Source organism: Phalacrocorax carbo, chromosome 4, assembly GCF_963921805.1.
Source record: "Phalacrocorax carbo chromosome 4, bPhaCar2.1, whole genome shotgun sequence".
In the NCBI taxonomy this organism is placed as follows: domain Eukaryota; kingdom Metazoa; phylum Chordata; class Aves; order Suliformes; family Phalacrocoracidae; genus Phalacrocorax; species Phalacrocorax carbo.
The window spans coordinates 42,680,179-42,691,057 of NC_087516.1; the positions used below are offsets into that span (position 1 = coordinate 42,680,179).

A 10,879-nucleotide genomic window follows, 5' to 3' on the forward strand; every position below is an offset into this window, starting at 1 on the left:
ACCAAACTGCAGGCTATTCTAGAAGAGGTGCTCTTGGGGACTTTAATAGTCTGTGTGGAGAAAATAATAAGAAAAGAATTGACTGATCAGTAAAGCTCACAAGGGCTGTATCTTCAGTGAAGCAGTAAAGGCCTTTCAAGTCAGGCTTTTGAGACCTAGCACTAATATCAATAAGCCAACTGAGTATTTTGCTAGTTAACTTGCTTTTTTTTTTTTTTCCAGCATAGCTTTGACTTGGGAGATATCTACATACCTAAAATGGGGCCACCACAAGTTTATTTTGCACCTCCATTACTTCTCTCTCAATGCTATAATGCAAAATATATCTAAGAGGCAAAAGTCTATCTCTTAAGTTTTCAAAGCTTTCCCCCTGTAAAAAGGTTCTGTGTTCTTCTTGACCCAAAACAAAGGTAGAAGCTTTCATGTTGACTTCCCTTGTATTGTAGCAGGAATACACACTTGAGACTCTAGGCTAAGTGATGAAGCATGCTTGGGCTGCCTTTCCCATGTTGCTTTTGCACTCACCTTGGTAAAATTGTAATTGTGGAGCTGAAAATGGTTACACAAAGGGTTTCTTTCAGCAAAAACTGGGAGGATAACAGGAGGGCATGAAAACATCTGCAAAGCTATAGGTTTGGAGGTGAGGTTAATTCCTTAATTAACCTCACCTTGCAATAGAGAAAAAACCTTATCCTGAAATAGTAACTTCACATCATTTTTTTTTTTTTTAGCTTTAATATTGAAATGGGAAATATTTGTGCCTTTTTGGCGTCACTGAACCAATTTGCTGCATGAATTTGGGTAAGCTAAGCTAGGGTATAAAATGGATACTCTTGATTGGGGTGGGGGAGGGATCCCTTCAGAATAAAGTCACCTAAGACACTGTCCACCAAGCTACTGAGGAAAATGTCATTCCTTCAGGTGGCATTTTGTCTAGCCTCTGCTATGGTTAAGGTTTGGTATACTAGAAATTATGGAGCGAGACTAATACTCGAAAGTATTTCCCAAAGAAACCTCAGGACAGTGCTCTTAAAACCTTTCAGTTAGAAAATTAGGTTTGTGGTTCGTTGGTGAGCTTTTGTACCTTGTTTCTGCTTAACCTCAGGTTATGAAACATAATTAATCCCTCAAACAAGGGATGAAATTTAACATTCCTTCCTTATGAGTGCAGGATTTTATAAGCAAACAATTTGTTGATTTAAACAATTTTTCCAGCTGAAGGAGGAGACTTTGTTACTGATTGTCCTGTAGCTATATGATAGCAACCCATGGTTTCTATGAAGTGCCTACCTGTTTTTACATACAGGAAATATCATTGGTCAGGATGAAGTTTCCTGTGACGTTGCGTGTAGCTGTTAATAGTGAATGCTGTAGGGAGGCTTAAAATTATCAAGCTTTTGTGTTAGTTCCATAACTGTCAATGCCGTGTGGTTGAAAGGCACTGCAGCTTATTCCTAGACCTAAGCTAATAATCTATATCAAGCAAACATTTACAACTTCAGTGGGTTAAAAGATAAAAATCCCCACTGGATTTATGCCATATACGTGCCTGCTGAACAGACATTGCACACCAGAAAGAATTCCTGTAGCTAAACTGCATTATGCTTCTTTAAATAAAACCACTGCAATCTAACTTACTGAAACAAAAAAGGGAATGTTTATATATAACCAGCTTCCCACCGCCTCCTCCTGTGCTGTTGGTTTTCTAGGCCTCTTTTTCTATGCAAAGCACTTCAGCAATACAGTTGAGTGGATGTTGCATAACATGATTATGTGCTTTTGCAAACTGGGGAATGTGTCCCACTTGCTGCGTGTTACACATTGCTGCCTTGATTCTTTCATTGGAAATCACGCGATGACACTTTTTTGTATTTCTGGCAAATGCTAAAGCAGCGGTTGAGGGGATTGGTGGGGTGGTGTTTTACTCTCCTGTGAACTGAAAACTAGTATCACTTCCTCTGTCTGTTTTTAGCTCTGAAGGGGAAGATGATACTTGACTCAGGTAACCTTTCTTTCTTTCCTCTCTCCCCATCTCATTCCAATATAGTACCCTAATTTGTATTGCAGGGATTTGCATGTACGTCTAATTAGGGTGAAAAACGCCAGCCTCCCAAGCGTATGCAGGCAGCCCTGAGGCGAGCCAGCCTACCGCCGAGGAACCATGGCTCCAAGCCTCCCGCCTCCAACTCCAGCCGCAGGCGTGCTCGCCGCCAAGGGTTAACCGCGTTCGTTCTCCCCCCGCCTCGTTCCCCCCTCAGAGGTTGCGACGCTTGCTCTAGGCCGGGGCTAACACGGCCCGCGGGCTACCGCCGCGCCCCCTCATCCCGCCCCCTCCAGGCCAGCTCCGCATTGCCGCTGCAGGAGCGCTTATTCACCTCGCAGCGAGGTGCCCAGCCGCGAAGGAAAGCTGCTGCTGCCGCCGCCGCCGCCTCCCCTTCCTGGGGCCGGGCCTCCGTCCCCTCAGCCGGCGGGGTGGCCGCCCGCGGCAGCCGAAGACCCCCTCGCTCGCTCGCTCGCTCCCTCCCCACCCCGCCAACCTGCTCCCGCCCGGCCCCTCCCGCGGCGGGCACACTCCCGCCACGCCCCCGATGTTAAAAGCCCGCCGCTGGGGCGCGGCCGCCGCGTGCGCAGGCGCGGCGCGCGACCTCGGAAGGGGTGGGGCGCGCGCAGGGGGTGCGGCCGGCGGGAGCATGACAGGTGGCGGGAAGCGGAGGCCGCGCGGGTCTGCGGGTCCGGCCGGCGAGCAGGTGGCCGTTGGCGGGGCGCGCGCTGGGCGGGGGGGGTCGCTGCCACGCCTGAGGGGAGCGAGGCCGCCGTCGGGCCTGGGCAGCCGCGGCCTGAGGCACCCCCGGTTTTGGGGGGCGAGCCCCGGGAGGGCCGCCGCCGTGGGGCCGCAGGCCGGAATCGGCCCGGGCGCCGTGCCGTAGCGCCGGGCCCCTACTCCCTCGGCCCACGTCCCGGGTCGCTCCGGAGGTCTGAGGGAAGTCCTGGGCCCATCGTTCTCCCCGGCGGGAGCCTCTCGCCGCCCCCGGGCTTCTCTCGCCGCCCCCCAGGAGTGCTGCAAACAGCAGCCGCTCCCGCTGCCTCATCGGCCCGGACCGGTGGAGACGAGAGCTCCTGCTGTCCTGGAGCGCCTGATGGCGGCCCGCCTAAGGGCGAAATGTCTGCCCCGTGGTGCTGGCACAACGGGAGAAAAGAAACCGTGCTTTTCTTCATTGCTGTTATTCTTTAGAACAGGGGAGTAGTGATTCCTGCCAATTCTTGGAGCCTTGCGTGGGAATGAGGTAGCTGAGGTTACTGCTTCAGTGCTGTACACGCTGGGATGGATCGCTTCCTAGCCTGTATCAGTTCATGCTCTGTCATTCTTTAAAACAACTTAAACTTTAAGCACCTTTTAAAATGGTGTAAACTGCACCATTCAGGTGTTGAATGGCAGAGTAGTTCAGATAGTGGAGACCTGCAGGATTTTTGTTGTCATTTAACTAGATGTGCATTTTACAGATGCTTGGAAGTAGGAATACTATTTTGTCACAAGTTTCTTGGATGTAAGCTGCTGTGTGATTGGAAATGGTCATTATAACATAATACAGAACTCGGATTAAACTTTGGGATTGCTTAGTCCTTTGCTTGATTAACCAATAAAAGTGCTTCTGTTACATTGGCCCATTAATATCAAAGTAGCACTTTGCTATTTCACATGTGTTTAGCACATGTCTCAAATAATGCACTTTTAAGGGATTCTGTCCAAAATAGATGTTTTAATTGATATATATGCTGGCTTAAGTAACAAGCATGACTTAATGGTCATAATCACTGTTCCTCCGTTAATAGAGAAGCTGTATAAAATCCTTTAGTAGGACTGACAGGAAGCAACTAAATGAACTTTGTGGGGTTTTTTTGGTTTTCATCTGCAGTGTGAAAAAAATGGAAGTGTCAAGAAGAGAAGGCCAAATCAGGCAGATATCCCCGATAATCTTCGTCAAGAAGCAGAAACATGCTATCGGCTTAAACTGCCTGAAGACTTCTATCAGTTTTGGAAGTTTTGTGAGGAACTAGATCCTGAGAAACCAAGTGGTAGGTTTTTAAATATTATTTTACCTTTTCTAATTTTCACTCTCAAAAATAGCCTGAGGGCAGGCAAATTGGATGTGGTCAGAGGCATCCTAATGCTGCTTCAGTTTTCAGTTAAGATACAGGATATTTATGTGAGGATAGAGAAGAATACTGGAGGTAATTGTGAAGATGTCAGTGTGCTTCAAGCTTTCTAAAATATAGTTACTTAAATCGTGTAATACAAAGGAACTAAATGTTGCCTAAATCTGCCTTTTTTGCATGTACTTTGAAGATGTTTAGTATGGAACTGAGGTGTCCTGATAACAATCCAGGTTCCGGCTTCCCCCGACTTATTATATAACAGCATGTGGCATCCCTAGGTGCTGGTTTCTTCTAGAATCATAGAATGGTTTGGGTTGGAAGGGACACTTAAAGGTCACCTAGTCCAAACCCTCTGCAATGAGCAGGGACAACTTCAGCTAGATCAGGTTGCTCAGAGCCCCGTCCAACCTGACCTTCAATGTTTCTAGGGATGGGGCATCGACCACCTCTCTGGGCAACCTGTTCCAGTGTTTCACCACCCACAGTGTAAAAAAAAAAAAAAAAATCAAAAAAAAAAAAATCTATCTTATAGGTAGTCTAAATCTGCCCTAATTTAGTTTAAAACCATTACCCTGTGTCTTGTCGCAACAGGCCTTGCAAAAAAATTTGTCCCCATCTTTCCTGTAAGACCCATTCCGACAGGTCCACGTCCTTCCTGTGCTGGGGGCTCCAGAGCTGGACGCAGCACTCCAGGTGGGGTCTCACCAGAGTGCAGTGGAGGGGCAGAATCACCTCCCTCGACCTGCTGGCCATGCTGCTCTTGGTGCAGCCCAGGATATGGTTTGCCTTCTGGGCTGCAAGTGCACATTGTCAGCTCATGTCCAGCTTTTTATCCCCCAAAACCCCCCAAGTCCTCCTCCACAGGGCTGCTCTCAATCCCTTCATCCTCAAGCTTGTCCAGGTCCCTCTGGATGGCATCCCATCCTTCAGGCATGTCAACTGCACCGCTCAGCTTGGTGGTGTTGGCAAACTTTGTGAGGGTGCGCTTGATCCCACTGTTGAGGACACTGATGAAGATATTAAACAGCGCTCGTCCCAACACAGACCCCTGAGGGACACTTGTCACCAATAAATATCTGCACATTGAGCTGTTGACCACTACTTCTTATGAGAAGCGTAGTAACTTAACTCTTGAATGAAAGCTATCTATAAAAGAATGTCTCAGCTCTCCTTGTCTGTTAAACAGTGAGCATTTGCATTTATGGAAGTTTTTGATACCCAAGTGGTGCTGGAACTTACTGGTTTAGATATCCACCCACCAGAAATGTAAACCAGTTCATGCTGTGCCTTTCAGATGCACTTGTGTCGAGTGTTGGACTTACACTGGTTGGACCATATGATATTCTTGCTGGAAAACACAAAAAAGCAAAATCAACAGATGTGGACTTCAATCTTCATTGGAGATTCTTCTATGATCCCCCAGAATTCCAGACTATACTTGTTGGGGATAGCAAAACACAGTATCACATGGGGTATTTCAGGTATTTTATTTAATATATGCTCTTGCTGGACTATAATTATGTGTAGCTTTTTTCTCCTCTGTTTTCCATGAGACAGGATTTGAGAACTGCACTATTGCCAAACAAGAGTCTTTCTCTTCTGTAACAGGGTATTAACACATGGGTTGTATCAAGATCAAAGGTATTCGTGTTGAAGACTAGATTTAAATACTTACTGCACTACCTGTCCCAACCCTCAGAGCACCTTCACTTATTAGTATTTATGTTTTGTCATGATACTTAGAAGAAAAAGACAACCCTTATGAAATAAAGGGAATGTGTATTCTCTCTGCATGTATTGGTACAAGCCCCTTTCAAAGCCGTGCTGTAAGATTTTAGAGCTCTAAATCTAAGGGTGTTTCTTGTTAGGTTTCTGAAGGAGATGGCAGCATGGTATTAATTTTACTTTGAGTTTGGAGAAATGGACACAGCTTGACTATTGTGTGTACTTTTTCATAAATAGGGATGTGCCAGATGAGCTTCCGGTGTGGGTTGGTGCAAATGAAGCTAAGAAGGGCTGCATGATTTCACAAGTTGGTGATAACGTCTTTGCTGCAGTCAAGTAAGTTTCATGTTTACTTCTATTTATAAAAAGTAGAGTAGAAGAGAAACTATTAATCAGGAGAGGAGGTGTGGAATAATGCAGCTAACTCTGTATCTTTCGTTCTCAAGAAACCCTCACTTATTTTCTGCTCCTGCTAGCAAGTGTAACGGTACTCTCAAAAGCCTTCATAGGCTTGTTGCAGTGTTTTACTTTCACAAGTAAAATAGATGAGTGCTAATTATCTCATGCTCAAAATATATTGGAAGGGATAGGCTCTGTAGGGGGGAGAATACCCCCTGGACATGTTAAAATGCTTAATAAGTAAAGAAAGGGCATCTCAAACACTGGTGAAGGAAGTCTGGATGTTGTACTAAATGAGTAGCATCCAGCTCTTCTTGCCTACATAAAAGTACATTATTTTTGTATATAATGAATAACTACAAGAAGTACCATTTCTGGCCTGGGGTGGGATAATATTTATATGGATATGTAATTCAGTATGATTCATGAAGCTTTCCATGGTCCTGCATCATGAAAGTAAACAACAGATTTCCTGACCTGACAGTTAGAAATGGAAAGCTGTCTAAAGACAGACGCGTGTCAGAAAGTGAAAGCACACTGAAGAAAAGCTTCTGCAAAAGAACCCTTGTGTAGTGCAGAGTTAAATGAGGACATCTGTTTTGAATGCACCATGATGAAGCTTATAAATATGTATTTATGTGCATGACTTGGATGACAAATAGTGTTTATACGGCACTGAAGCAACAAACCGAATTCTTAAGATAGCAAGATGAACAGCTACTGAGTTCAGGAGAATCTGCAGCACCTGCAGACTGTATAAACAGTATTGTAATGCAAATACAGATAGGAGATGCCAAAGTACTGTCTGTGCCAAATGTTTTTTTTCTTAATTGTTGTTAAGAGGCTTGTATTCCCAAGTCTGTGTGTATAAATAAACCCATGACGGCTAATCTTCATTATAAGATTTAGAAGTTTAGTGATTAGTTCATTTTCTGTTAAGCTCTTTTAAGACATGTTTCTTCTGTTTGCAGATTATCTTTGTCAAAAAAACTTAAGGAAGTGACTGATAAGAAGAAAAATGCTATTTTGAAAGACATAGATGAAAAGCTAACAAGAACAGCAAAAGAACTGGGTTACTCTCTGGAACAAAAAACCATGAAGATGAAACAGAGAGATAAGAAAGTATGACTTTCCCGATCCACTGGAGAGAATGAAGTTCTGTTAAACTTTTTTCATTTACTTCCCTGGGGTTTTTTTAATGTTTTATTTTTCCTCCTAGTTAGTCAAGATGCTTCAAGATTTAGGAATTTCCAGAGCTAGTCTATAAAACTTCAGGAAAGGGAAGATTAATACAAGTACATTCCAAATAATAGTATTAAATCAAAACATTTTTCTCTTGTAAACCGTAGCTTGGCATTCAATTAAAGAGATAAAAAAAAAACCCACCCCCCCACACAACAACCAAACAATAGGGGACATAGTCTAAGAACTAAACCAAATGGGGAGCATGGAGAAAACTGCTTCATAGTGAAGATTGATGTAAACAGTTGGGTTGGATCTACTGGAAATGGGAACATTAAGGATGATATGGATTTGTAATAGAGGCTTTTTGCAGACCTGTCAGAAATAATTATGGTAGGAAGCGACTAAAAAAATGTAGTGCAGTGCTACACAAGTGACTATGTGGACTCTTAGCTTTCAGAACTTGGCTGAAATGGAGTTTCCAGCTATTTTAAACTTCAGTACTTAAAAGTAACTGCTATATACTTTTAAAATGAAGTTGATGTCCTGGAGCTTCGACACTCTATTAGGTTTGACCACCAGCAGTCAGGTGTTAAATGTTGTTTCGTGAGGTGAGTAAGTATAGCGCTGTAAGTCAATACTGTGGCGTAAAACCAATTTCTTGTCACTTTATCTAGGTGGTGACCAAAGCATTTCATGGAGCAGGCCTAGTTGTTCCTGTAGACAAAAATGATGTCGGATACAGAGAACTTCCTGAAACAAATGGTAAGTATCTCATTTACTATATTCTGCTTTAGTTAAGTAAACAACCTTCAGTCACACAGCTACTCTGCGGAAACCAAATGGCTTTTGCATTTCCTTCTTGAGGAATATGAGCAGTGGGAGTAAAAGGCAGAAGTCTTCACCATCACACTTGAGCTCAAAGTACTTTCTTTAAATGAACCGGGTGAGAATCAACGAAACGTGCTAGGTCTCAAATAATAATTCCTGAAGCAGTAGTTTAGGTGGTCCTCTCTTGCATTGGCACAGCCATGCAGGAAGTAGATCCAAAGAACTGATCTACATTCAGGGATCTGTGGGGTTCTTTCTTATCCCCTCTCTTCTCCTAGCGGTGTTCTGACCAGAATCAGTTCCTTGGTGCAAGTTCACCACACAGGTGCCTGTCTCTATGGGGAACTGAGGTGGACGAGCAGGGGGCAAGAGTGAGCAGCAAAGGAGAGGGGGAAGCTTTTTTTTACCAGCAGCTCAGGTTGTGCCCAGTTAGTCTTCATGTAAGTGTGACACATGGGTATGTTTTTGCCACAAACTACTTCTGTGCAATATTAAATTTCTTTTATTTACACACCTAAATATTTCTGCTTTTGTGTGTGGTTTTCTTTTTTTTTTTTTCCCCCCAGCTAATCTTAAAAAAATCTGTAAGGCCATTGTTGATGCTCCTACTGATGATGAGAGGCTGAAGGCCTTTGCGCCCATTCAAGAAATGCTCACCTTCGTGCAGTTTGCTAATGATGAGTGTGACTATGGGATGGGATATGAACTGGGCATGGATCTCTTCTGCTATGGATCACATGTGAGTACTGCAACAATCATGCTTTGCAAAATTATGCATTATTTTATCCATGGACTGGGAGTTGTTCTCTGTCATAGATCTTTATTCCCTACTCTATCACTTAATTATCTCTAGGAGTCATGAAAGTCTACAGGAATATTCTTTATTTGTAAAGACTGTTAAAGTCACACGACACCATTCCACGCTGAATTTAGAACTGCTTGGATGAAAGCAGTCCTGCAATCCAGCAGTATTTAAACAGCATTTAACTGCTGTGATTTGGTGTGCCTAATACCAGGAGTTGCCATTAGACTCCTAAAAATGCAGAATGCCTGATCCAGACATACTGAACATCCGTAGTCCCCTGTCAGCAGCTGCTTGTGTGGGTGCAAGTGCTCGTGTTCCACTGGATAAACAAACAGGCTGGGGTTTGTAACCCCAGCAAAAAAAAAAGAACCACAGTGCAGTGAGTTGCTGACCTATGCTACCTACACCCATGCAAAACAGCTTCTTTTAGTAAAAGCAGTATTGGCTAAGCAATACTCCAGAGCATCATGTAGAAAGATTAAAACCTTGCAATGCTAAATGTAGGCCCTGAAAAGTTTTGTGCCAAACACTAGTTAAAATATTTAGCCACTGGAATGAAGGACAACTCACTGCTCTGTCCATACACTTAAATTACTAATGTGTTTCTTAAATTTTCTGCCCTGCTCTTGTAAGTTCCCTACAGCATCTGAGAATGTGTTGTGTTTTCCTCTAATACCCTGCTTGTTTAGGACCCTTCCTTCCATGACTATGCTGCTTCAGCAGCTTAATGCCTTCCTACATCTGGAAGGGCTGTGAAGGAAAGAGTTAATTCCAGTTGGCTGAGTAGGTGCGGGCAAACCCCCATCTTCCATGCTTTGTGCTTCCCTGCACGAGATCAACCACAGACAAACTTGTGCAATGACTAATTATACTTTTACAGCATTGTGACATGGCCTGATACCTATCTGATGCAGCAGTCTGAAACAGCTATAATTTTGCAGCTGTTTTCCAAAAATAGAAACCTGACCTCATTTTCTAGTTCAGTAAACAGAAAGGAGAAACAAGGCTTCACCCATAAATAACACCATGCTTTGGTCCCAGCTGTTTGCCTGCCTGTAGATGCTTAGAGCTGCTTTCTGGTCCTGACTGGAGCTCTGCAGGCAGAGCCAGGAGAAACGCTGACACTTCAGCTGTAGCCCGACACAGAAAAAGATTTACACCCCTTCCCCTTCCTAGGAGAGGTGCAATGGGCTAACGGTGACGATTAGGAGTGCTCAACGTGCTCTGACTTCCACCCGTGCGAGCACTCGAGCGGTTACTGTAAGTGCCACGGCGCTCCCTGGAGCTGCCGCGCGTGGCAGGGTGCAGGCTTTCGCCCGCAGGCCGGGCGCCTCCATGCCTTGGCAATAGCCGTCAGCCCTGGCACTGCTAAAACCAGCCGTCCCTCCCCCTCGCGGGGCTCGGGGTGACCCGGCCTGCCCCAGCGGTGGCTGCCAGCGGCGCAGCGTGGCCCCTGCGGGGTGGCCGGGGGGAGCGGTTCGGGCGCGGAGTGGGGCGGCTCTCCCTCTAAGCGAAGGCGCCGCCCCGGGGCCGTTCCCTCTCTCCCGCAGTACTTCCACAAGACGGTGGGGCAGCTGCTGCCGCTGGCGTACAGCCTGCTCAAGAGGAACCTCTTCGCCGAGGTCATCCAGTCGCACTTGGCCCGCCGGCGGCAGGAGGGGCTGGACCAGCTCGCGCCCTGAGCCCGCCGCCACCGCAGATCTCGGCCCCGGGCCTGGCTCTTTCGTCTCGTCTCGCGTTTATAGATTTTGGTCCCCGCGCGGGGCCGACCCCCGCTGTCGG

At 45.4% G+C, this 10,879-nt stretch overlaps 1 protein-coding gene across 1 annotated transcript; it reads left to right on the forward strand.

Moving 5' to 3' along the window:
• The first annotated feature begins 2,638 nt into the window (after nucleotides 1–2,638).
• On the forward strand, nucleotides 2,639–10,879 carry LOC104039483 (histone PARylation factor 1). The gene is made up of 8 exons (XM_064449744.1): nucleotides 2,639–2,747; nucleotides 3,915–4,074; nucleotides 5,450–5,636; nucleotides 6,118–6,216; nucleotides 7,251–7,401; nucleotides 8,139–8,226; nucleotides 8,859–9,031; nucleotides 10,648–10,879. Exons 1-8 carry the CDS (start codon nucleotides 2,691–2,693, stop codon nucleotides 10,777–10,779), a joined length of 1,047 nt encoding a protein of 348 aa, XP_064305814.1. The 5' UTR covers nucleotides 2,639–2,690; the 3' UTR covers nucleotides 10,780–10,879.

Bases quoted from the DNA above. Each gene is read 5' to 3' on its own strand.
- LOC104039483 (XM_064449744.1), top strand. From the start codon at position 2,691: ATGACAGGTGGCGGGAAGCGGAGGCCGCGCGGGTCTGCGGGTCCGGCC. The intron at 2,748-3,914 runs GTGGCCGTTGGC...TTTCATCTGCAG, and splicing joins CGGGTCCGGCCGGCGAGCAG to TGTGAAAAAAATGGAAGTGT. The intron at 9,032-10,647 runs GTGAGTACTGCA...TCTCTCCCGCAG, and splicing joins TCTTCTGCTATGGATCACAT to TACTTCCACAAGACGGTGGG.